This window comes from Gallinula chloropus (assembly GCF_964237585.1).
Source record: "Gallinula chloropus genome assembly, chromosome: 20".
Lineage (NCBI taxonomy): Eukaryota > Metazoa > Chordata > Aves > Gruiformes > Rallidae > Gallinula > Gallinula chloropus.
Window position 1 is genome coordinate 323,962 of NC_140105.1, and position 26,643 is coordinate 350,604.

Here is a 26,643-nt window from a genome sequence, read left to right on the forward strand (position 1 = left end):
TGGATCTTGGTTTCCAGCAGGAAGGGGCAGAGTAAGGTTTCAACTTTGGGTTCTTACAACTGAGCTGGACCTGCACCCCAGAACCTTCACAAGAAGTCAGTTTTGGCTTGTAAGGGAAGCACTGGGGAGGCATGTGGGGTTAAGGTAAACTTCCCCCATCACCAAACCTAGGCAGTGATGGGGAGTGGGAATGGTGTGAGATCCAAGGAGATCCATGTTGCTCCTGTATGCTGGCCATCAGTGCCTGCTAAGCCAAAGGATGCCTCATTAAGTCAGCTGTTGTTTTGGAAAGGCATCTCATTAGCCCAGTGTTTTCCAAGAACATCAGAGCTTTGGCAGGGGCCAAGCAGCAGTCTGAGGTTAACAAAACAACCTGGTGTAGACAGGCCTGGTGCCTTGGAGAAGTCCTCAGTCAGCAGCTCGGTACGTGCCACAGGGTCTGTGCAGATGCCAGGGATGTCCATTGCTCATCTCCACGAGCCCTTCTGGAGGCTGGGAACAGCCCATGTCCGCAGGAGGACGGTCCATGAGATGCATCTGGAGAACAAAGTCTCCTAGGCTGCAGAGAGACAGCAACTGCCTGGCTCCCACAGGCATTTCTCCACTACAGAGGAAAGCTGTGGCCAAGAGCAACCTCTCCAGCGTCCAACACGCCGTCTCCTTCGCTGGGGCTGGCCTGCAGCAGCAGCGGGCATCTCAGGGGACAAGCCCGGCTGGAAATGTCATTAGCATGTGTCACCTCTGCCTGCTTGGAAGGATTAATCAGAGAGAGGAGCTCACTTTTTAATGAGCCTTTTCATGGTGCGCTCCTGGGGAGGGAAAAAAAATACCCCCATCCCCATCCCCCCCCCCCGAGCAAAACAGATTTTCCAATAAAATTTATAGAGCATGAAAAGGGCTCCTGGCGCTGGGGTTCAGAGGTGGCTGGCCCTGTGCGTGTGGAGGCACCACCCTCCTCCTCCCCCTCCTCCTCCTTGGAGGATGAAAACAAAACAAACAAGCAGAAAAATCCTGGGAGCAGATAAGTGAAGTCACGTCCTTCGCTGGAACCAGTGAGTTGGTGCTGTTGGCAAGTGATCCTGGGCTGGGTAAACTGAGCTGTCTGAAGCATCTCTGCCCCACGGTGGGCAAGGGGCCCCCACCACAGCCACAAGGGCTCAGCTGCTCCAGGACCCCCCAGCACATCCCTGAGCACTGGGAGCAGACCCACAGGCTTTCCCTGTGTTGAACTAACACTTAGGAACCTCAGCCCAAGCTCTGCCAGGCTGTGGGTGCATATAGAAGATGCTCATCATGGAGAGCTTGCACCAAGCACATGGGGTGGGTAAGGAACCTGAGGACAGAGTGAAAGCCCACACACCTGTGGGTTACATCTGAGCTGGGTGCACCAAATCACCTTTCAGAGTGTCTGGGGAGGAGCAGCCACCTTGAGGGTGCTGCATGTCCCCCTTGAGCAGGTGACTGGGAGGGCAGGTGTCTGGGGGCTTGCGGTGAGCTGCACCAGCCATTCTCCACCCCTATGAGTGAGATGCTCAGATGTGGTGTCCCCCTTCCAGCCCTGGCAAGGGGCAGGAGTGCCCCAGTTTATTGTTCAGCAGGGCTGGCAGCGCAAGGGGAAGGGGATCACCCCGTGCCAGGCATTACCAGAACCCCTGGCCATCCTCTGGGCAGAGCTGCGGGTGAGGGTTGGGGGTGGAGGAATGAAGACCCGGGAAGGGGGAGTGGGATTTCCATGCCTGGTTAAGAGAACAAATTATCCTGGCACAGTCCACCCTCCCCTCTGGTAGCGAGCAATCCTCGCAGCCATCACAGCCTCTTCTCTTTGCCCCGCAGAGCGGCATAAATCAGGGCAGAACAAAAGTCCTGTGCTGGGAGCTGGGCATGTGCACTGCCTTTCAGAGGGCAGGCACATTTCTCTATAGATCTGCATTCTCCAGGGACTGCAGCTCTGACAGCAGAGAGATTAAGCAAAACAACCCACTCAACCTATCCTTCTCCAAGACCTCTCTGTGGGTGGAACAAACCCATCACAGTCAAACCACGGGGCAGAGCCATAATTCACACTTGTTACTTCGCTGCTTAGTTGTTTAATGGCCTATTTTTCCTACTTAATGTTTTCAAAGTTTTGAGTAATAATTACATAGAATACAGGCTCCGTTGGCGTTGGAGCTGGAAAACTTAGGAATAATGAGGAAAAGCAAACCAAATGTACCACTTATTGGAGTCCTGGGGGAACCCGCAGAGCTCCAGTGAGCTGCATCCAAACCTGCAGAGAAGCCGTTCCGGCGGCATTCCTGGCTGGATGGGAAAGGGCGCACACACACACCAGCCCTCGCCCACACAGCCCAGAGAAAAGCTTGAAATCCACCCAACGATACCAGGAGGAATTTTCACGTTGGAGCAACCACAGCTCCTTTTGCTGCTTGCAGCGCGGCACGCCGCAGATCTCCTGCCAGGCTGTGCCCATCGCTCGCAGCAGCAAGAGCCAAGTAACGGGAGTGAGGGAGCGCTGACGGCGTCCTGAGCTCCCAAGAAATGTTTCCTTGCAACTTTTCTAAGCAGTCAGGGCTGCAAACTCGCTTCTTTTCCAGTTGTGTTTGCACCAGCAGAGACCTGGGTCCACACGAGCAGAGTGAGGTACTGAAAATCAGAGTCACGGTGAGCACAGACCCTGCTGCTCCTCAGGGGTTTCTTGGGAATGGTCTGGTGTTCTATGGCTCCTAACTGTACGGCTATTTGCATGGACAGATTTGGGCTTTGCGTTGTGCCCTGTGTGCCTGCTTCAGGGCTTGGGTGTTGGGTGTCGGACTATGACCTGTGTCACTGGCAGTGTCCCTCCACGACCCCAACACCAGCAGGAGAAGCTCTCGGCGCACTGCCTCAGTTATCCCATCCATCACCTCCCCCAGATCTCCTGCAGAAGACTGTCCAGAAGCTGGGAACCAGCCCCGACATTGCTGGCACTGCTGAGGGGGAGATGCCTGTTTCCTTGGTGTCAGGTCTCTGAGGAGGGGGCATGGCATTGCAGGTGAAGGACCCTCAAAAGGTCCCTTCAGCCACCCTGGAGCCACCCATAAACCCCAGCACAGCAAAACCAGAGACAACAACTGCCCTGCAGACAGACTTTTCCTCCATCTCAGATGGACTCAACCGAAAACCTGGCCTGGAAATGGCTGTGAAGCAAAAGGAAATATTAAAGAGCAAAGAGTGAGCAGCCACCACATGTGAACACCATTATTGGTGCCATCCCCGCAATCTGTGCCAGGAAGCCTGCTGCCATGAAGTTGCTCAGCTTAGGAAACAACAAGGAATTGTGAAACCGTGGTGGCTGTCAGGGAGCAGGGAGCCACGGCTTCTGCCAGCCTGCCTGGATGTCAAACCTGAGACTGATCACAGTGTGTGTGCCTCACACAGAAAGCACAGGCTGAGCCTTCTGCTGGAGACTCAGAGAGGAAACATTGTCATTTTTCCACTGAAAAACATCTAAATGTAGTAGAAACATTGTTTTGGGTTTATTTCATATTGAAATGGCTTCGCTTGGGGTTTTGAAACCCAAGCCAGAAGTTTGGATTTAAAACAAAAAACGGGGAAATATTTCTGTCCTGTTTTGAATTGCCTTCCATCAGATAATCAAAAGCTTCTTGGAGAGGGAAGAGTTTCCTCCAAACATTCACATCCAATTTGAAACAGTAAATTAAAAGAAATTGAATGCTCTTAACCAGCTCCCTTATTAGCAGCAATGTAATTCCCTTCCCACCAGCACCGGGGCTCAGCCTCCCCTGCTCTGCCTGTCGGCTTCCCACTTAAGGGTGGGTTAGGTTTAGGGTGCCCGATTTGAAGCTGAATTGCCTCTAGCTGGGTGGGGGACACCCGTGCCGGCATCTGACTGACAGGGCTTCACTTTCCTGCTCGTGGCTGCATCTGACAACCACTGCCACAAGCACAGGAGTCTGGCTCGGTGTCTGGATCGCCCCCAAAATTGGGTGCATACATAAAGAGCAAAACAGACCCTGTTCCCAAGTGCCTCCAGCCTGCAAAATGGGCCTAAAGACTATTTATTCTCTGCAAGCTCTGCATGAAAAGTGATAAAATGAGGCTAAATCTCTGCTTTCTCTTTTTTCCGCTCTTTTTAATGTAGGGAAGGTAAGGCTCCCGAGCCCTGGGGACTGCCTTTATTTCCTCTTTTATGATATTTACTAAAGACTTAAAGATGGGAAGAGGCAGAAGCCTATGGAGTGTATGGGCTGAGATGAAAAGGTCCTGGATCCCCAGCGGGATAGGAAGGCTTCCAACAGGAGGCACAAGCTGCTTGGCTTTGTTTCTCAATTCAAACATGGCACCATGCACAAAGGGAGGCGAATAATATCGCTCTCCCAGGCGGCGAGCCCACGCCTTGCTGCCGGCCATCATCATCATAATTCAGAACAAAAAAGGGATGCCAGCAAGAAAAATGATTTGGGATTAAGGGTCCCCATGTCCCACCTGCTGGCTCTGGGTATTCTTCTGCTGAATAGACCCTCAGGTCCCCCAGACCTCGGGCACCCCGGGGCAGAGTCCATCCCTTTCCGGGCCACCATTGACATGCTGTGGGATCAAAATACCTATGGAAAGATTCCTGGGGAGCTGGGCCTGTGAATAAAAGGGCAACCTGTCAATGACTCCAAGTCTGCACAATCGTCAGGGTGATGGGGAAAGGGCAGCTCAGGTTCTACTGAGAGGCAGAGGCTGGGGGGAATGGGCAGCACAATGCATGCTAATGGCTGAGCTGACCAGCGCTGGGCAGCTCAATGCCACCCCAGGAACTCCCTGTAATCTGCCATTATATCCCCCCTTTGACATGGCTTTCCTCTGCTTAATGGTCCCCTTTGGGCTTTGATCCCCAGGAACAAGGCTGAGCTGGCTGGTTCCTTCCCCAGTCCCAAGGTGTGTGGACAATGCTCAGTTTCCTCCTAACAGCACAAATACAATGGGGCAGTTGAGCAAGAAAGTTCTGTCATCCACTGCATCCAAGGATGAGGAGCTCCACAGCTTGCCTAGAGTGCTGGAGGAATGACCTCCTTCCATTTGACTTGGATCGAGATCCTACCAGCTTCATTCCTGTTCCCTCTGCATGGAGTCCCACAGGAAAATTCAGGATGCTCAGCCCCTGGCAGGTCTTGGATTCAAGGCTGGCCAGGGGAAGGGCTGGCATAGGCAGGAGTTGGGAAGGCCAAGACGTCTGTGTAATCCTCTGTCTGCAGCAACATAGATTTCTAGAGGGAGCTGTGGGGTGCCGGGGGGCAAGGCCACACGAAGATACAGAGCAGGAAAGAGAAGGGCTGAGGACACAGGCTGTGAGAGGAGCTGTGCTGGCAATGGGAGAGCCCGAAGCGAAGGGACTGAGGGAGCTAACAGACCAGAGTCACTCCGGGGCTCTGCCCAGCATCAAAGGTACATCAAAAAGCACTGCCAAAGGCTAGAGTTTGGAGGCACTACAGCCACAATGCACCATTGCATCATCCATCAATTATATGTCAAAACCCAGCTGAAACACAGCTTTCAGTACCAGACTGCGATGAAGTGACAATCTCGCCCACAGCTACCAACAAGGTCTGCACCACATTTATCTCAGAGGGAACTGGGAGCCTCTGGTAATTCTGCTTAATCTTTTATATGAGGTTCTGAATTTACAAGAGATTCGGTCTGGGTATCTGGCCAGGAAGGGAAACTCTGGCATCATCTGGGTCCTCATGTTCTGTGGTGGAGTGACAGTCCCTACAGCATCTCCTTTGATGCCCAACAGGGTGTTGAATTTGGAGTTGTCTGAGAGGTTTCAGTTCTCCGTCCAGCATTACCCTCTCCTGCGGGGCTGGGAATCACTGCCAGTGATATTTTGGTTTTGATAGAGGGCAGTTCTTGACTCCCCTTTGCTTCAGCCTCCAGCTGCTTTGCTCATGGCACCAAGCCCAGGACCTGCTGAGGCCTGGTCACGCTTGGTCACTGCAATCCCCAGCCTGAAGCAGGGAGAGGGTCAGGCCGGCCTCTCGCAGCCCACTCTCGTGTGGGCCGTGAGAGGCCCTGCTCTCCCAGTGCTGCTCGTCTCGCAGGGCTCCTGCACTGGATGTCCTGCACTTCATCTCGTTCATAAAACTGATGCTAGGCAGAATACTTGGCTCAGCTGGAGTGTGACCCACAGCAATAAATCTGCACCACTCCCCCCACTCACGCCCCCACGGAGCTGCTGTCACTGCCCATTTTGAGCTGAAAAACCAAACATGACATTTCCCAGGTGCAGATGTGTTTGTCTCCCCTCCCTTCCAGACTTCCTTGGCTTCTTTCTCTTTTTGAAGAGAAAGAGATTTAGCAGGCTTTCCTCCTGAATGGAAACACTGAGGCAACGGCTGGACGGGCCAGGGGGACTGCTCTGACACCTGGGGGACACGGCCAGCTGTGGCACCCCAGTCACCCCGTCAGCTGTCCTGGCTGAGGAGCGGGGCTACAGGTCTTGCAGAGGAAATGGGTTTTTCCTATTCCAGCCCCGAGGCAGCAGGGAGGATGGGGAAGGTCTCCTGGTGCTCACAGGCTGCATGGAAAGCTTCATGGAGTGAAGAAACAGGCTGTGAGAGGAGGATGGTGGGGAGACGGTCAGACACAGTGGCAAGACATGAGACAGAGCTCCCGGTGCTCCTGCCCTTCCTGCCTGCGCCCCACACAGCCACTGCCCCAGCCTCTGCTGCTCATCCCTGCAAGTGGCTGCTCTTAAGGGAGATAATGTGCAGGGCCACAGCATAAATATAGTCCAGGGAACCTTACAGCCCTCTGACCATCATGAGAGGGCTAATGGAATGCAGCACAACTGAGGATCAAGTTTTAGGACTCTAACCACTGGTAATCCCCTATCTGATTGTCAGTTAATTCATACCAAGAACCAGTTGTTATCCAGTGGCAGTTAATTCATACAAAGGACTTGAAAATCTCAAAGAATCATGGAATCTTTAAGGTTGAAAAAGGATGAAAAATCATCACGTCCAACTGACAAGCCCACACCACCATGTCTGCCAAACCATGTCCTGAAACAGATCTCCCAGATGTGTGATCCTTAGGAGCAGATGCCTTTCAGCAACTATTGCTACTAATATGCTGCTGAAACTAATTACAGCAATGCCATCTTTGGTTCAGAAACCCCAAAATTACAGAGAATGCCACAGGGTTGCCCAATAGTAAAAACCTCCCAGGGAGCCTGGTGCTGCTCAGGTTGGAACCAGGATCCTGCGCCAACAGGTCCTTTCTTCTGGCCAATCTAAAGGCCCGTGGCAAAGCCCAAGGCCTCATCTCAGGCACCTGGGTACATTGGCAGCCAGGAAGGGAGGAAGGATTTCCAAGAAGGAAATTCAGAGTGCAAGGAGAGTGCAAGTACCCTCCTGCTCCCCGGCCAGCGTGACCATGATTCTGCAACCACATCCCAATAAGCAGAGGCCCAGGACGGCATCAGCCATTCCCATGAGCGCTGCCTGGAGATGTCAAGCCCTGACAACACACTGCCATGAGATTTCTAGATGAGCAGGAGCTGAGAGCTCCCAACTGCAACCTGGGCACTGCAAATTCTTGGGTGAAGGCAGCTGTATCCTGGAGTAGTGTCTGTATGATGTGCCCTCCAATCAGCTCACAGGGACAGAAGTATTCTCAAACCCTGCTCCTGTGGCATCCCTTTGCTACTTTTATAGCTTATTGTCTGCTTGAGTGCCAGGTTTCCTTCCATCTCAGTGCCTTGTGGAGGTGAGTCTTTGTTCTGCAGCTGGTGCTAGAAAACTCCTCTTCAGATCACACAGTGATAAGGGACAACCGGGGCTCTTTATGACACTGCCTAATGAGCTGGTGACATTTTTATGCATGAAGAAAGTCCCGAGATGATTAGTCTTCTTGATTCCTCAGAGACGCCAGGGCCCTCCCCTGACTAACAAACCCCAGCCACATTCTCCTCAGCAGATGAAATCTTTGCAGTTCACTTTCTCTTCCTGCTCTCCTTGTGACCACCCTGTCAGAGGTGGGAATGAGCTTGCTTTCCTTTTGATGGGGAACTCTGGCTTCTGTCACCTAGGACGGGAGGCTCCCGAAACAGGGGTGTGCATGGCACGGGGGATTGGAGCCTCCCAGGGCTGAGATGGGAGACCGAGTCTGGGCATCGGCTGATCTTTTGTTCAGGCCAGGAGAGGCTGCGGGATGAGGTGTGCACAAAGGCACCACTGTGCACGGCTTTGCGAGAGCCGATCCTGCCTCCTTAACGGATAAGGCAGCTTTGAAAGGGCGAGTTAAGTGTGCCAGGGTATATGAAGACTTTGTGAGGGGCTTTTCTAAAATCCCACACAAGAGGCTGTTAAGGAAACCTGGTAACCAGAGGATAAGAGGCAAATTCCCATTTTAGCACCAGCCTCGGGTAGCAGAGACAAAGGGTCCAAACCCGGCAAGGCTTGGCATGTGGGAGGGGAGCAGCGCCCGGGGCACAGTCATAATTAAAAATAATAACACTGAGCACTTTCAAAGCACTTGGTAAACATGATTAACTAATTAGTCAACTCTTTACTAATTAACCAGTCACAGGACTGGTGTTGCTCAATATGTTTAATGATCCGGAGAGTGGTTGAATAGCTGGGGGCAACGTCTGCAGAGGATGCGGGAGCTGTGGAGGGGATTGATGGAGAGGCCGAGATGAGCTCACGGTGGGGATGGGGCTTGGAGGGGATGCTGGACATGGGCTGCAGCTGGACCCTCCGAAAGTGGCGGAGACTGAGCTGTCATCTCCTCTTCCCCTGGCAATCCCCTCACTGCCTCTCACCCTCCTGTCGTGACAGGGGACTCACAGTGCATCTCCCATAGACACTGGTGGTTAACGTTTATAGCTACCCGGTGCTTTGCCAGGAAGAGGGAGGACTGGGGCAGAGCCTGGCAGTGCAATGGCACTGGGTGCTCGGCCAGTGCTGAACGGAGCATCCCACCTAGCTGGAATCATCACAGACTGCCTGGAACAAAGCATGCTCTCCTTTTTCTCCTAGCTGGCCCCGGGACCTTGAGAACGAAGGGCCACCACTGGGCAAGCAGCTCCCAGCTGAGCTACCAGCTGGTCGTGTTGGTAGCAAAAGTTTCCAACTGCAAACACTGGATGCTGCAGTTACCAGGAGAGAAAGAAAGAAAATTCTCCCATGCAGAACAGTGCTTGGAGGTCAATAGACAGAACCCTGCGGCCTGAATACCCAATCTGGGGAGACTCGGGAGCCTGGCAGGGAGGCTCGGGGTCTGGGTGTCTGCGCTGTCACACTTGTAGCCAGGTTACCATGGCTCATCCGCAGTGCATCCACACCCCGGGGGTCCGCTCCTTGCCTGCATTCAATCGGCTCCTCTCTTCCAGCATTGAGGAGGACAGTTGATTTGCAGAAGAAAAGCGAGTCCTTAGTGGTCCTGTCATGTCATCGCCCCGGGGGCTCACAAAGGACTGTGGGTGCAGCCCAGAACGGGGCTGCCTGCGCTGCCCCACAGCCCCCACACGGCCAGGGGACTGGGCGCCTGTGGGCAAGATGCCCACTCCCCTCCCCAGGAAGGGGTGCTGCACCCAGGGGCGGCCAGGCACCCACCTCGGAAGCTGCTCAGTCCCCTGGGTGGTCTCTCTGGGTGTCCCACAAAGGGGACCTCAGCATGGCAGCAAGTGGCAAGGACACAGGAACGTTCAGGGGTCCAGCTGGCATCACCCTGTGCATGGGGGTGTCTAGGTGCCTGGTCACCAGGCAAAGACAGCACTCAGAGATGCAGGTGGAAAGTCACCACAGGAGCCAGGAGGGACACGGACACTCTGCTTTGTGGGGTTTGCTGCCCAAGCTCTGGAGCTAGAACACAGAGTAGGGTATCCAGGGGGAGGGGAGAATGATGCTTGGGCTGTGGTGGATGCTCAGCCTCTGCAGGACCCTCCCAGCTGCCGTGTCCATCCATCCCGCAGCCGGGGACCCTTGCTCAGTGCTTTTTTAGGGCTCCCCTCTGCCAAGCCCTGACAGTATTTGCAGCGGTGGGGTTGCTTCTGGGGGCCTGGAGCTGGATGCTTCGGCCTCGTCTGCCCATCCCCCTCCCCTCCTCCCGGTGCGGGGGGGTGGGGTGGAGATGAGAACTGAAATAAAAGGTCCGTTTCTTTAGAAAAGCCGGGCCTGACTATGGGAAGGGTCCCTGTATCCATGCAGCTCTCCCGGCCTCCCGCTCCCTGTTTAGTAATCTCACTTCTGGGCCTGAATTCATTCAGACGTTGTGAAGGATTAGCTGACCTTTCTTTCAGCGCTTGGTAAGCTGGGGATGTTAAAGCTTCCCAAAAATTAAAGTCTCGGGAGGCTGGGAGCCTGGAGAGCTGCTCAGCGGCTGCGGCTGCTTCCCCAGCATCTGCCCTGGGGCAGGGACAGACCCGGGACTGTCCCTTCCTCCCTCTAGAAAGTGCTCAGATCCAGGCACAGCCTCAGCCCCCGGCTGTGCAGTCCTGGTGTGGGATGAGACCGGCTGGCTTTCCCTCCTACAGTGTTGTTTGTTTGGGATTTTTTCGGTTTGCCTTATCCCTGATGCTTTTCCCAGCTTCTCTCTGCTGCTGTGAGTGGATGGGGTAAGGGAAAAATGTGATCCTGTGATGCTCGGAGCTGAGGTTTGGGGATGTAGGTGAAAGCTGTCTGAGAACGGATGATACTGTCACAGCTAATGGGTGGCACAAGCTATTAGGGACAAGCTGCTCTCAGCTTTGCAAGGGACTGTTCACTCTGAAAACTAACAATGACTCGTAGCTCGGTAAGCATTTTGCTGCCTTAGGTCTCCAGCTGGGACTGGTTGGGGTTGTGCAGTTGCATCTGGCAGGACAGGAGTGAATCCATCAGCGCGGCAAAGCCCATGTGCAGCTGAGCCCAAACCCAGCCGGGGGGAGCAAACTGCACAGAGGGAGAGCCGAGCTTCACCCAAAGCCCACAGGCACCGCCGGCGAAGCTGGGAGTCACTCCTCTCCCTCTCGTGTGCAGTGAAGCCGCTCACATGCCGAGAGACAAACCCGAGTGCCGCAGCAGCAGCATCGGAACCCCCAGCAGCCCGACTCGGGCAAAGCCACGGCCCTTCCTCCCACCCACTGGAACTGGGCTGTTTTACGGGAGCTGCAAGGGGCTGCCTTTGTCATCCGCTCAAATCGCTCCTTTAAATGGCAAGCTGGCTTCTAGCAGGGATAATTTTATAGGCACCATAACCCGGCGCGAGAAGCCCCTTTACGACTCTCCACTCCCTCGGTCTGCAGCAGGAGCGAGGGCTGCGGCCGCGGCCCCGGGGGCTGCGCGGTTCCCTGGTGCGGGGAGAGGCGCTGCTAATTCGGGGAAATAAAACTGTCTTATGAGATATAAATTAGATTATTGCTCTGGGAGACGAGCCGCAGGGCCACGCCGCCAGAGAGCATCTGTTGCAATTACAGGTTCCTCCGGCCCACTCGGCAGAAATGACCTCCCAAATACTCCAGCAGCAGCTGGAGCACGCACAGGCGCTCCGTGTTCGTTCTACAGCCCAACAGCAAGCGCTCAGTCTGCACTCAGCTGCTGGCTGGTGGCCCCATCTCCTCCGAGGATTCTGGGGGTGGGGGGTCCAGGCTCCCCCCGCTGAAGGTAGCAGGGTCCCCAATGTCACCTTGCAGCCGGCGCCGGAGGCTGAGCTTGTCTCTCTTCATGGGTTTGTGTGGTGTGAAGTGCACCCTTGGCACCGGATCAGCAATATTAATTGCCCATGAGAGGAAGCATATAATCAGCCTTCAATGCCATATAATTACGCAGAAATTACCAGCAGAAATTAATTCCAAAAGGTGAACATATGGGCCATAACACTGGAGCCGAAGCTGGGGTTTGCCTCTGGTTACTGCCACTCATAACTGAGGGCAGAACGCAGGCCAAAAGTGTGTTTTCTGGCCTGTGATTTATTGTACCGAAATGGAGCTGGTAATGAGAACCGTGCTCTGCTCCACGAGCTGACTCCCAACAGAAATGCCAGCGGGAACGCTCCCTTCTCCCTGCGATACAGCTGCCCATCAGCAGAGGATCTGACAGCCTGGAGCTCCCACCGTGGCCGCGGGGAGACACATGGAACCCCAATGCTCAGTGGCACCACGCTGGGGTACGGGCACCCCACCGTGCCCCGGACCCTCCTCTGCCTCCCTCCATCCTCATATATTGCCCCACCTGAGCAGGGCTGAGCCTGGACTGCGGATCACGTCAGCAAGAGAGTCCCAGCCAGGCTCTGCCACCATGTCTCTGGTCTCCAAACAGCCCCATGGTCAGGCCCTGTGTTACTGAACCTGCCCCACGGAGCTGCAGCATCGGCCCCTTTGGACCAAACCATGTGGGGTGCTGAGCACCCACCAACACTGATGGAACCATACAGGGTGAGAGCTTTGCTTCTTCCCAGTCCAGCCTGATGCTTCCCAGCCTTTAAAATGCCCTTCCCCCCCCCCCCCCCCAATATTTTTCTTTTCTCTTTACTTTTTCTTTTTTTCCCCTTTTTTTCTTTTTTTCCTTTTTTTACCCTCCACCACAGAACAGCCAGTCAGTCACCTCCTCTCTCCTTGCTGAGAGCAGCAGGTGGAGAAAGCTATGAGGAAGCCCAATGGCAGCGAAGGGACCCTACAGCTCTTCCGACCCGCCCCTTGCAAACACGGGGCGACCTGTGGGAAACAGTTGGGAGATGGCTGAGTGCCACGGCTGAGCCCCTTCGCTGCGAACGGGAGTTCATTTGCATGCTGAAGTTGTAGTCGGGCGCTTTACAACACGGTACAAGCATATAAATGTATTTGAATCTTCCATATCGACCAGCCCTCGCCCGGCAGCACGCTCCCCTTGGAGAAAATCCCTCTGCAATGGGGGGGAATGGGGGGATGGGCGATGGAAGGGGTCCTGAATAAAAGATGCCCAGAGGAAACCTCGGATCCTGAGGGCAGCAAACGGCAGAGAGCCGAAAGGCACCAAATTCAGGCACCTGGCGTATCTGCGGTGTTTCCCAGCCAAAACCATGTGTGCCAGCGACAACAGGAAACTCACGGGCTGTGTGACAAGTGTTGTGGCCTCTCCTTAGCTCTCTTACTGCCTCAATGGCTCCCGGGTGACTCTGCAATCAAGGTCCTATTCAAGCCAGGAAGAGTTGAAGCCCGGGGAGATGTGTTAGGCCAGCACTTTCCACTTCTCTTTCAGTTCATGGACACCTATAAATTTTCTGGGGACAGTGGTACACTACATGCCTCCGCTGCCTCCACTTCCACAGACTCCTTAAAAGTAGTCCAGGGCCCCAAGAAATTAATTATATTGATCAATTAACAGTGATGCACGTAAGTTCATGGACCTTCTCGCTGCCGAGGGCCGACATGCAAACTCCATCACCCCTAGGCAAGGCATGGCAGCCAGATTATTGGCAATGAATACTTTTATTCCAAATGTTGACCTGCTTTACATCCCTTTATTTAACCCAGCTGCTCCAAAGGAGGGGCTGGAATAAAGGGGAAATAAAGCCCATGAGCCTCCCTGGTTCTCCCAGCAGAGAGAAATTCTTGTTACTATTATTAGAGTCGCGATTGCTGTTGTTATTATTATTGTTATGATTATATGCATTTCATTCTCTTTTGGGTGATGAATAATTTATGACTCTGTCTCGATCCCCTTTCAATGGATTCACTATCCAGGGAGACTCGCTGAATAATTTGGATCATTCGTTCTCAAGTGCGTGGGCTGCCGACAAATCGTTCGCTTTTCATCCCCGGGGACATTCATTGGTCACCCAAACCAGGGGGGTTCTTTGGCCGCCCCCAGCACGTGATGCGCCGTCTGGGGTTTTGTCAGGATTTTTGTTCAGGGTTTGGGGGGTTTTTTAGGTTGTTTTTTTGATTGGGTGAAACTTCTTGAAGTGGGGACTAACAAACGGCTCACTGGGGGCTGGACTTCTGGAGGAACCGGCTTGCCAGACTCGGTGGTTTCACTTGTGCTGTGGGGCTGCTGGGGTTTATTCCATGTTAAAGGTATTGATATTTTTACTGCCCGGTTTGATCAAAACTGTTCTGCAGCTGATGGTTAAAAGCTTTTGCTTACTCAGTGCTACCTAGAGAAATGCTGAGGTACCTGACATGGCTGCTTCATCCCCTAAAATCCTAGAAGCCAGTGAATTTCCAGGGGTCTTGCCTCCGGGGATCGTTTTCCCCCTAAAATCAATCAGGTGCCTGTATTTAACCTGGCTGTGTCCACCCAGATGGGCCTGGGGACCCTGCGGTGCCCGGATACTGCACACATGGGCCATCCCGGGGAAGCAGCATCCCCCAGCCCCGGACAGGCTCTGAGCTCTGCAGAGACACATCCCCACACACACACGGTGAGGACGAGCACAGCTTCTCGCTCTGCCGTTTGCCTGGGACACCCCCACTGGGGAAAATCTCTGCAGATTTGCTGCCAGTTCCATTAAAACCATTAAGGCAGCTGCTGAGTGAACGGACAGCAAAGCTGCGCTGGTCCACGAGCCCTCTTGATCCTCCCACTGCTGTCCCAGTGCGCCATGCCCCAAAATGCTGAATGCTATTGGGAATTAAAGGGATGCTCATCACCACTCTGGCTCAGACCTTCCTGGCACAGCACAATGTGACAGACACCCTGGAGATGTGGAGCATCCCACTCCCCACACCATGACTGCTGCAGCGGACAACCCCACGGTCCCCAGGGCCCTGCGCTGGAGGGGCTCATCCCCTCTCCGCCCACACCGCCTGCTGCCGGCACTGCCTGCTTAGCCCGGATTTACGAGCAGCGTGTGAGGAGAGACACTGGGCTGCTGGGCTGCACAATGCGGGAATATTAGTCGAGTTACAAAAACAAACAAACCAAACCCCGCCGGGAGCCCATTTCATTTATCTTCCTTTGTCCAGTTTTGCTTCAGCGTGAAAGTTGCCCTTTCAAGTCCAGCAGTTGTGTTCCAGCCCCGGCGGGTAGCCGATCCAAAGCGTTACACTGAGAGCTTCCCAATGGCGTGTTTGCACAGTTCAATTCATTTCTAAATATGCAGCGGAGTTTCCCTCCCTCCAACCCTCCCAGGACTTTTTGCCCGAGAGCCGAGGGTGTAAAGCGCAGGGCCGGGGACACTGGTGCACAGAGCCTTTGTGTGCAAACACAGGCTGCTGTTTGTATTTGCCTTCACACTGTCAGAGTTCAATTGTGCGCGGCGCAATACTGGCTACCAGGCTGCTTTCAATATCCGCTCGGCCATCGCTGCTGCCAGAGGGACGCTCCCCCTCCCCGGCCGCTTTGAAGCAAAGTGATTTAATTTCATGAGACTTTGGGTAATCACGTTACAATCTCCAACATTAACCAGAACTGACTCCCCATTGCAAAGGGGCGGGCGAGCGACCCAGCAAACAGCCTGGCTCGGGACAGTTTGCGTTGCTGGAGGAAGGCAAAACGCACGATGGTTCCACGCTGCTTATCAGATGAGGCCAGAGAACAACAGCCTCCCGCCAGCATCGGGAGGGAACAGCCAGTTTCGGCCATCCTGAGGATGCTCCACGAGCTGCTCCACTTATCTCATGCACCACAATGGCTGAGTTTTAAAACCAGACCTCTTTCTTCTCTCTGAGCCCTGCCCACCATTCACCTTCCTTCTTCCCTGGTGCATTTACAGTGTCCTGGTACCTCTGCCACATCCCCCTGGGATGTGGGGTTTGCTTCTGGGACAGGCTCCTTCTAGTTATGTGTTACTACATGCAAGTGGTCCAGGAAGAATCAGGGTGTCCCTGCATGAGGAGTGGGATCTGGGGAAGGTGTAGCATGAAGAAGAGGAAGCTGAGAACAGGCAGATTAAGGTCTTGCCTTGCCTGCTCCCTCACCCCTCCTTGCTTCCCTGGATGCAGGGCTCAGTTCTTCCCAGAGCATCTCCTAACCAACCAGAGATCACATGCTGGACCCTGAAGGAAAGTTCCTCTGGGGCTGTGAGAACAAAACAAGGTGCTGCTCGGGCTGCTGGACACCAGGAAATCCCCAGTGTGTGTAAGAAACACCTTTCGTCCACCCTTGCTCCCTCCATCCACTGTGGTCCTCCTGCCTAAGCCTGGACCCTAACCACCCAGGCAGCCGACATCAAGTGGTGTTAATTCCCCCTACAGACCTGCTGTGACAATAGTCATACCCGGTCTGAGCGAAGCATCATCCAAACAGCACTGCTGAGTGCAGCCTGCGAGGGATCAGGGTGATGGATGGCTCTGAAATACCACGGGGAAGATGACACGGGCTCCTCATCCATCTTCCCATGTGAACCTGCACACTTGGAGCCTGTGAGGATGCTGATCGGGAAGGGAACAGCCAGGCTGCACCTCGTGCAAGCTGGGAGCTCGCAGACCCAGTGTGGATGTGGCACACAGCGCGGGAGCGAGTGGGGGGTCCTGAGCAGGCTGCGGAGGTGTTTGGGTTTGCCCTGTTCTGGGTGAGTTTGGGAGTGCTGGGAGGAAAGTCCTGGCATCCCAAGGAGATGCAGCAGCTTAGACCCTCGAGCAAGGAAAAGGTTTGTCTCTGAAGCACCCCTGGAGCTGCTCACCCCAATCTCGCTGGTGCTCCTGCTGTCCTGCCTACACAATCTTTCTCACTGCTCATTTTTGGGTGGAAGGTGGCAGGGTCCCCTGGGCTTATCCTTTACCTTCACCCACTCCGGGGCACATTGCAGGAGGGGGCTGGCAGTCCCCATGCAGCTCCCTGGGGCATCCCTCTCCAGGTGATGCCATAACCCGGCTGACAGCGTCTGGTGGGCAAAGCCGGAGGTCTCTGCCAGCCCATAAGCCCCCAGGAAATAATTTAGAAAGACCCTGTGCCTCCAGGAGAGTGTGAAATAGGTTTTTTCTTTCTTCTTTCCTTCTTTTCTTTCAAAAAGGAGGGAGATGTGGGTACGATTCTCAACTCTCCCAGCATTTAAGAGACACTCTGAAAAGGTTTGAAAGGAAAATTCCTTTGGAGTGATAGGGTGAAAGGCTGCTTTGTCCTGGGGCTCAGAGGGGATAGTGCTGGGCACCCCGAGGTCTCAGCTGTCACTGGAGGGATCGCTTCATCCACCCCACAAGCTAAGCACAAAATTGCTGCTGCTCATAACATGCTTCTACTGTGCAAAGTGACTGTACCCCTGCCCCGGGAGCTGCGTCGCTGGGGGTGCAGCAAGCAACAGGTACAGAGGAGCCTTATGTCCCTCACACAGCTTTGCAGGCAGTAGGGAGGGTGCAGGCAAGAGTTTTCCTTTCAAACTTCTTCACACTCCAATCTCCCCTGAAACCAGTGCTGTTTAGTCCAAAGCCCTGGCTGAGCCGTGTCCCCATCCCAATCCGTCCATCCATCTCGGTCCCTGCTCCATCCCAGCGCTCTGCTGACATGGGTGCTTGTGCTCTCTGGGCTCGGAACTCATTTTGTTAACATCTACCTAAAACCTCACCACATTTCTCCCACCCCACAGTTAATCCCCTGCCTCCTGACGACCCCAACGCGAACTCCCACCCGGCGTGGGGCTGAGCCCCTCCGTGCCGCTGCGCTCTGCTGCAAGCCCGTCTGGGATGGAGCAGAAGCAGCCGAGCCCCCCCCACCACCCCCCCCACCCCCACCTCCGCTCCCCCCAACAGGCACCTCACTGCACCGGCTCAGAGCGGGACAAGCCTCCCTGTCTCCTTATCAGTCCCCAGGGCATCCTAATCCCCCATAAATGAAAGCTATTACACAGACATCTTTCTAAAAGCCTGCCCATCACTTCAGCCAGGCAGGTCCCAGCTGTAAGGCGATGGGGTTTTGGGAGTGGGAGTGCGATCCTGCCAGCGGACAGGGCTGGGTTCACACCGGGTGAGGGTCTGTCCTGCTCCTTTAGGAGCTGTGCTTTGATTTCGGCTCAGGACCAGCCCCGCCTGCCCCGTAACGCCGGGACGCAGCGCCAGGCTGAGCCCCGTGCTCATGCCAGGCTCCACGCTGCCTTGCGGGAAGCAGCGGGGATCTGGCAGGGCTGCTCGGGGACGGGAGCTCGGGTCATGCAAAGGAAATATCTCCCGCTGATCGCAGCAGCAAAGGCCAAACGGCAGCCACGGCTCCGGAGACACCCTGGGGACAAAGCAGACAGGGCTGCTGAGCTCTGACACTGCCGAACCCTGTTCCCAGCTCCGAGCCGGCCGTGCAGGCTGATGCTGGCAGCAAAACCCCTCCCTGCCCTGCTGCTGCCTGAAAAATCGGGGGGGCCCTGCTCGTTTCAAGCATGAACACGCTGAGAATAAATGACCTGGGTTGGGTTGAGTCTGGGGGCTGCGTGTGCGAGGGCTTAGCCCTGCTTGGTGAGGGCTGCTGTGTCCTGCACTGTCAGTGCTTCCCTGGGAGCTGTGTTTGGTGGGTCCTGGGGCTGATTTGGGTTTATTTCTGCTCTTTGACAGCAACACGGCACAACATCTGCAGCGCCTGCACAAGCTGGTTCCTGTCACCCTGACCCAAGGATTCCTTTGCTCTGCGTGTCCCTTGGGAAGACTGACTGGGGAAGAAGCTACAGCACCCCAAAACCCTCAAAAAGGTCCCCAGGGAAACTCTGCTTGTACGGCCCAACCCCTGCACACAATAACCCATAATAAGCACCAGAGCCTTCAAACCCACTGTACCAAAAAGCAGAGCATCCCAAGGGCAGGCAGGAGAGACTGAGAGTGGAAGGCAGCAGCGGTCCCCCGTGGTCCATCCCCCATCCCTGAGGATGAAGGGGAGATGGGTTGGGACACTCACACATCCCAGCTGCCCTCACTTCCCGGGGCAGGCAGCAGGACCGGGACCCTGGGAGTGTTTTTACAGGCAGGATCCCTACAGACCCTGGAGATCCAGGAGCCCTCACACGCTTCTCGCTCTGTCCTCACAGAGGCAGCACGTCCCCCCGGGTGGTCACGGGGAGGCTGCCGAAGCGAGGACAGCAGAGGCTGAATAAGGATGACATGCTTTGGCCCAGAAAGAGGAGGGCAGAGATTAGCCGTGGACAAGCTCAAGGGAAGGCAAGTGTCCAACCCCCAGTGCCAAGCCGGTTTTGTTTCAGCCTTAACTGCGCTTTTTTGTTTGTTTGTTTGTTGGTGTAAAAACCTTTCTGTTGGAAATCAGTTTAACTTTAAGCTTCCTGAGAATAAAAGCCTGTGAGAAAGCTCTGCCCATGCAAGGCCTGCTCAGGAAGCTACAATGGGACCCTCAGCAGCTTATGGTCCCATATTTCTATGGCTACAGCACCCATCTGCTCAGCAACACAGTGTTACCCACAGCTTGGGCAATTCCCCATGCAGAACAACCCACCGGAGCTGGACCAGGGCTGGGGTGCAGGGGACCCACGGCTCTGTGGATGGCACACGGTGCCACAACAGGTCCAGCCCGTACAGGGCCCCTTCCAGTTGCTGGCTGGTGTCATGCCATGGGTGAAGCTTCCCTGGTTGCAGTGTTTCTCAACACGAGGATGGTACAACACCTCTTCATGCATTTCTTACCCCAAGCCCAAAGTGTATTGCACAGCCCCACTTTGTTCTCTATAAATGGGGAAACTGAGGCACGAGACAAGCCTGGAGATCAGAAGTTATGAGTATCCTCAACACCATCAGAAGGTAGCAGGCAGCATCAGCACACAGCAGCTCCAAAATCCAGCTGTCAGCCTTGCCTGGCTTGCTCAAGCTTGGAGACACTGTCGTGCCGTGCTGCCCAGACCCAGGCAGCAGCATGGGCAGAGGGTACTACACCCTGGGGTCCTGCACAGGCACCCTGTGGATACTGCAGGGACAGCTTGGAAATCCTGCTCGGAGCATCTTTGCTCAGATGAGAAATGTCGATGCTTTCCAAGGCGAGAAGGGATGCTTGCATCCCTCCCCCACCCTCTGGAAGAGATATGGCCACAAGCAGGGTAAACGTTGGGGACACTCAGACCCCTTCTCCCCACGGAGGGATTTACAAAGCCCCTTAAGTCCTCTGTCTGACTCCCATCTCACCACAGTGCCCAGAACTGGAGGTGAAGCTGGTGCAATGGATGTGCCCAAGCAGGTCCCTGACAGCTCCACACTCCACTTCCCACAGAGCCCTCTCTTCCCTCTTGTCCCCTAAGACACCTGAATCACCACAGAAGAGGAACAAGCAGAAAGGACATCCTCCTCCTTCAGTCCAGTCTTTCCCAATCTGATGGCCACCAAGAACCATCGTCACCCATCAGTGGCCCTGGGACTTGCCCTCGCTCCCCACGCTGCTGCGTGCTCCCGAGGTGCCTCGGTCCTGCAGACTGGCATCGGGGGCTGCTCACCGTGCTGAGCAACAGCTGCAGGCATGCTCTGGTGACCCCAACGCCATCAGTCACCACCAGCTTCACTCCTTGTCCCGTTGGGAGGCCGAGGGGAATGGGACGGAATCGTTTTGTAGTGCTACCCACTACCCCATGCTGCCGACCCTGGGGAAAGCACAGGTGGGACGGGAACCACGGAGGCTTTTTAGGTGGAGGAGATAAATGCAGGCTAAAGAAAAGGGTCACCTAAATTTAATAAGGGACACCAGGAACCCCCTGAGATGAAATCCTATGGTCCTTACACCCTTCTGCACTGTCAGAGTGAGATCTAGCTGCTGAGGTTTGATTTTCCTGGTTGGGAAGAGGACAGAGCGAGCCCGCCAGTTGTTTTAGCAAGCATCACCCTGCAAACACCTCCCTGGACCACCACTGTGGTGATAAAGCCCCGGGTTCACCTGGAAGGAAGTTTTTCATTGGGAATGTTTGGCTGGCTGTTCTCTGGTAGTTCCCCATCCCCTCTGTGTCAGAGACGAAGTAGTTTCCTTTTAGCTGGAGGAGAGACTTGCTCGCAAATCGCTCTGACAGGAGACACATCCCAGCCTGGGAACTCCACTGCCGGGGAGCAGAGCCTCACACCAGGCCCCGTGCGCGGGTCCTGCCAAGTCCTGTCCCTGAACACACAATATGTTTCCTTTCCCCCGCTGCAACTGCACTTCTTGTTGTTAAACACTCTCTCGGCATCACGTAGGGCCAAAATCCGAGAGGGCCCAGCACCTGCGGACGCCGCTGACGTCAGACGCACGTGCAGGTGCCGGGTGCATCTCCCGGCCCCGCGGGGGAAAGGGCTGGGAAGGCCGTTGGGAGGTCGCTCCTGAGGAGCCTGTCGCAGGCTGCGGCCTGGGCTTGTCCAGGGGCACTTTCTCCAGCCAAGGCAAATGCAAAGGTGTGTTCTGCAAGCCAAAAGGAGTGTGTAAAGGCAGCGCTGGTTTGTGCCCTTTTCCAGCACTCAAAACACTGCTGTGGCCCATGAGGAGACTGTGGCACGGTGTCCACTGCATTTTACTGATGTCCCTGAATCTGGTGGGGGCCCCTGCCTGCCTATCCCTGTGTCCGCGTGAGCCCACCAGCAATTGGGCCCTGACAGCACTTTAGTTCAGGCCATTTCCAGCTGCAGTCTCCTCTCACAGTGGAGCAGGAAGCTTCATCGGGGCAGAGTGGGTTGGAGACACGAGGTCTGAGCTGGACCAACGCTGAGCAAATGGAGCCGGCCTGACGGCGCTGGAGAGCAGGATGGAGAACAGGCCTCAAGCTGGTCTCCAAGCTGTGTCCTCCCTGGGGCGTGTTCGCTCCCAGGCGCCTGGCCAAAGCCGACTGTCAAGCCAAGCTCTACATGGATGAATTATTTGCCAGGTAAAGTTGATGGGAACCTGAATCTGTGAAAAGCTGCTGGCCGGGCTTCTTCTGCAGGAGCAGGTCCCCGGAGAACATCTCCCCGGGCAGGCCCCGCACGCTCAGTGCGCAGCGCCCGGGCTCTTCCAGGCAGCGAGTGATAAAGAAAAATTAGATCTGGCTGGTGAAAAACGTTCCCGTGGGAAATTTTGACTTTTTGTCAGAAACTCCAGCGCGTTTCTTTCTCAGCCCCAAATAAGCATGAATAGGAACAAAGGTTCGGTTTTGGCAGGGGGAATGGGCTTACCAAAGCAAACACCCAAATTTTTAAGGGAAGCAGACACATTCTGTCATTTTTCTCCCTGGTCAAAAAACACCTCCCACAATTTTCCAGGGAAAAAATAATAATAAAACCCAACAAATTCAACGGAAAAAAATTAAATTGGAATCAGTTCTCACACCGCCAGCTGGGGCAAATTCAGCGAAATTGGCTAATCCACCTACACCCTCACTGCTGCTGCTGGAGGACCTGGCCTCCTCTGGCTTCCCTGTGAGGTGGTTAAGCATCGCTCCAACGTGCCACCGACATCCCGGCCACCTCCCCACTCAACATCCCGGTCACCTCCCTGCTCGTCCCCCACCTCTGCCCCGCGTCCGTGGCCCTCAGCTGACCGCAAAACCTGACTTTCCCTCTGGGTTTAGGAGAGAAACCAGGGTGGGCCGATGGTCATGAGCAAGTGGGTGGGAGCTGAATGGGGTTATTGTGATCTTTATCTAGGGGGATTATTCCAGGCGCTGTGGGCTTGGCAGGGCAGTGCGGTTGTTTGGCCACGGCTGGTTGTGCAGACCCATAGGTACGGCCCCAAGGAATGTGCGGCAGGAACGGGAGGAGGAAAATGATTTTATGGCAGCTCCATCATTGCAAAACATTCGCTTCCCCGCAAAGCTGGAGGGAAATGAAAAAAAAAAAAAATAGAGTGATTTTCGTTTGCAGCAGCCCGACTCGGCTGCGACCAGACTGTGCACGACCTGAAGCACGGAGACTGGCACAAAAGCTGCAGTTTTTACTGGAAACCGGGAACTTGTTTGCTTTTTATTGGAAGTAAACCGAAAGGGAGAAGGATAGCGAGCACACGGGGCCAGCGCAGCAGCCGAGCAGAAGCATTTTCGGGAGCGCTTCAGGACCCTGCAGAGTACACCAGGGCTCCAACAGTACCCCAAGATCGCGCCGAATTTTATGGCATCGCCGAGAGCAGCAAGTCTGTCACTGCATGCAGGGAATTCGGTCCCTGCCTGTGAGACGGGACGGTGGTCTGGGGGGAGACGAGGCCCTCCTGTTCCCCTGGACCTGCTGCGGAGGAAGCCCAGCACTGGGGCCTCCCTGGGTCGGTGGCGGGAGACAACCGGGGCGCGGGGTCCCGGCCCGGGGCTCCGCCGGACAGAGGAGAGGGAACCCGCCGGGACAGGAGGAAAGCAAACCCGGAGATAAAGCCCGGCTCGGCTCCGCCGGCACGTCCGAGCGGCACCCGCCGGGAAACGGCATCTCCCCGCCGCTTCCCCAGCTGCCTCTCCGCCCTGACGTGAGCAGCGGAGGGTCCGGACCGGGGCAGAGCATCGCTGCCGGGACCCCCGCACCTTCCGCGGCGCCGCCACCGCGTGTACTCCGGTGCCACCGAGCTGCAAGACCGGCACAAACCGCACCTCCCCCCGCCGCCTCCTCGCCAGATAACCCAGGTTTGGCCGTGCCTCGGCGTTGAAGGCGCCGGCGAAAAAATTGCGCTCTCTGCAAGGGACACATCTGATTGTGATTTGCGGGGAAAAAATGAGGCGAAGGGAAAATAAATATTAAAAAAAAAAAAAAAAGCCCAACCCCGGCGCTCGGCGAGGGGGTTATTTTCTTTCTTTTTTTTTTTTTTTTTCCCCTATCGTCGGAGCTCCAAATATTTTGGAAGACGGAGCCGTGTTTTCCGTGTAAACAAGGGGGCGGCGGGTGCCGGGGACGCGCTCCGCGGAGCAGGGAGGTCGCGGCATGGAGACCCAAGAGCCGAGCCCGTGGCGCATCCCGGAGCCCGGGGCTGGGTCACCGGCATACGGCTGATCCCAGGGGTTGGCACCGGCCTCCTAAACCGCGGCGAGGGGAGGAGAGGAGCGGCAGCGCACCGGGATCCGGCTGGGGAACAGGGGATGGAAGATCGGGGTGAGCTGTCGGCGGGGTGTGGGGGACTCGAGGGGAAGGGCACCCCAAACCCATCGCCCTTGGCCGCCCCGAGCAGAGGCGAGGGAACAGCCCCGAAGCTCGGGCTCGCTCACAGCCAGGACGGCGCAGGTTTCTCGCTCGAGAGGGAGGGAACCGGCTGCTTTCCGGTTCTCATTTGGGGTTCGCTCAAGTCCCCGCCGCCCACCCCCGGGGCCACCCGCACCCGCTGAGGATGCAGCGACGGGAGCCGCAGGCGTTGCCGAGCTGCCGCCCCAGTCCCCGGCTGCCTTCCCTTTCCGGGAGGTCCGGAGCCCGTCCCGTCCTGTCCGCGCACGAAGCCGCTCCGGCGAGCTGGAGGCTTTGCCGGGCCCTGAGCACGGCTGCCGGGGAGCTCCGGGATCCCCCGACCGGACCCCGGCACGCGCGCTACGGCACCCCCGGCCGGGAGCTGCCCGGGTCGAGAGACCCTTGCCAGCCATCAAGGGCTCCTCCGCGCTTCCCCGGACACGGACGGTGTTTTCCCGGTCTCCCGAATGTCCCCTTTTCTGAGCTCCCTGGTGTCCCCTTGCCGCTTCCCAGCCTCCTGCTGTCCCCTGCTCTGTGCTCCAGAGTCCCCCGGTGCCCCCGGCCTCGCGCTTCTGGGTCCCTCCGTGTCCCTTGTCTCGCTCTCCCCGGTCCTCCGGTGTCCCTCGCCACACGCTCCCTCTGAGCTCCCTGACCCAAACAGCCCCGTGTCTCGCCGTCCCCTGCCTGGTGGTCCTCAGTTCCCCGTGCCCTCTGCTCCGCACCTCGGGGGCGTCACCGGTGGGGCCCCGGGTCCCTCTGTGTCCCCTGCCTTGCGCCGCCGGGCGCCTCGGTGTCCCGTTCCCCGCGCTTCCGAGCGCCTTCCCATCCCCTGCTCCGCGTCTCCGGGAACCGCGCTATCGCCTCCTTCGCCCCTACGCTCCCGGGTACCACGGTCCCCTCGCCATGCCCCGCGCTCAGTCTCCCTGCGCGTCCGCGGAGGCCCCCGCGCTGCTCGCTGTGCCTGTCCCCGGATGCCCCCCTGCCTTTCGCTCCCTTGCCGGGACCTGGATGGCCCCCGGCCCCTCTCTGCCCGGCTCCTGCCGGGCCCGTCGCTCTCCCCTCCCTCTCCCCACCCTTCCGGGGATCCCCGGCGCCCTCTCCCCGTCCTTGCCCCGCGTCCGCCGGAGCGTCCGTGCCCGCGGCGTGGGACTCACCCACGCACTCGTTGGCCTCCCGGGCCGTCGCTCTCTGCCAGGGCCGGTCATAGTGGAAGGGCTTGCACCGGTCGCACTCGGGGCCGGCCGTGTTGTGCTTGCAGTCGCACACCAAGCTGTCGTCGCGGTCACGGACGCAGCGTGACGCGTGGCCGTTGCACTTGCATCGCCCGCCGACCTGCAAGTCGGAGACGGCGTAGAAGTAGGAATCGCGGGCCAGCTCGGAGTCATCCTCGCTCTCGTCGCCGAAGGTGTGGAGGCGGCTGAAGGTCACCCTGATGTCGGTGGCGGTCACCCAGTCCTGCAGCACGGGGGAGTTGTCGAAGTCGTGGGCGGTGGGGCGGCCGTCCAGGGTGCTGAAGGCGATGAGGCCGCCGGAGAGGGGCCGCACGTCGGTGTGCGAGTCGGTGCAGACCGCCTCCTGCTCGTTCTGCTTGGTGATGGCGGCGCGGCTGGGCTTGTTGTACATCTTGCGGCACTGCGTGGAGTAGAACTGGAAGGGCACCCAGGTCTTGCCGTAGTCCATGGACTTGTGGATGGCCATGGACTCGGGCCGCGGCGAGCAGAACTGCAGGCTGACGTAGGTCACCTCGAATTTCTTGCCCAGGGAGAGGGTGAGGGTGACGTTGTGGGGGTACTGGACGTAGCTGTCGGACTGCCAGCAGGTCAGGTTGTGCGGGTTGTTGAGGTCGGTGAGGAAGGAGGGCGGGTGGGCGCGCTTGGGGTCGGAGGCGTTGCAGAGGTGGCAGGAGCGGACCTGCTCGTCGCCCTTCTCCGTCACCACGCAGTACCGCGACGGCGGCTTCCCGCAGGTGCTCGACACCTTCACCTCCTTCCCGAAGGCCGAGTTGACGAAGTCGGGGATGCAGCGGCGGGGCAGCCCGTGCTCGTCGTAGCAGGGGTCGGGCTGAGCCGTCTGCACGGCGAACATGCTCACGCCGTGGTAGCCGCCGCGCAGGGGCTGCGCCAGCCACGCCGCCGCCAGCAGCAGGGCCAGCGGCGCCTCCGCGCCCCTCCGCGGCATCCTGCGCAACCTCCGCGCGGCGTGGGGAGAGGAGGGAGGGGAGCCGCGGCTCTAAGCGCGCAGCTCCGCGGGGCGACTTGGCCGACGGACGCGGTGCGGCGGCTCAGGGAGCCCGGAGCATCGCCCGCCCCGCGGCCAGCCCCGCGGAGAAAGGGGAGACCGCGGCGGCGGCGGCACCACAAAAGTGCGGCTGGCGGCGGGGCTGGGTCCCGCCTGCCTCCCGCCCCGGCTCTCGCACGGAGAATGACTGGCGGTCCCAGCCCCCGCCGCGTTTGAGGTCATGCTAAAGGAGTGACATCGCGCTCAAGGAACAGAACAACGACATCCACTGGCGGCTCAGCCAGAGACACGCACAGGCCTCGGGAAGGGCGGGGGGGGGGGGAGGGGGGAGGATGGGAGAAGGACGGAGCCCTCCCCGACACCGCGGCGATGGACGCCAGAGCTGCCGCGGGGCTACCGAGGAAGGGTCCTTCTTCTCCTTCTCCCCCATCGCCCCCCGCCCCTCTGCCCCCGAAGGGGCTGCCGGGGATGCTCCGTGG

At 57.0% G+C, this 26,643-nt stretch overlaps 1 protein-coding gene across 1 annotated transcript in view; it reads right to left on the minus strand.

The window, feature by feature from the left end:
* The window catches only part of NTN1 (netrin 1), a gene marked incomplete at both ends in the record, with an annotated part of 76,276 nt that extends 50,172 nt beyond the window's left edge, over positions 1 to 26,104 (minus strand). Inside the window, one exon of the mRNA XM_084273645.1 lies at positions 25,081 to 26,104. Coding sequence (XP_084129771.1) covers positions 25,081 to 26,104 — 1,024 coding nt within the window. The remainder of the gene's footprint in view (positions 1 to 25,080) is intronic.
* Positions 26,105 to 26,643: the final 539 nt, after the last annotated feature.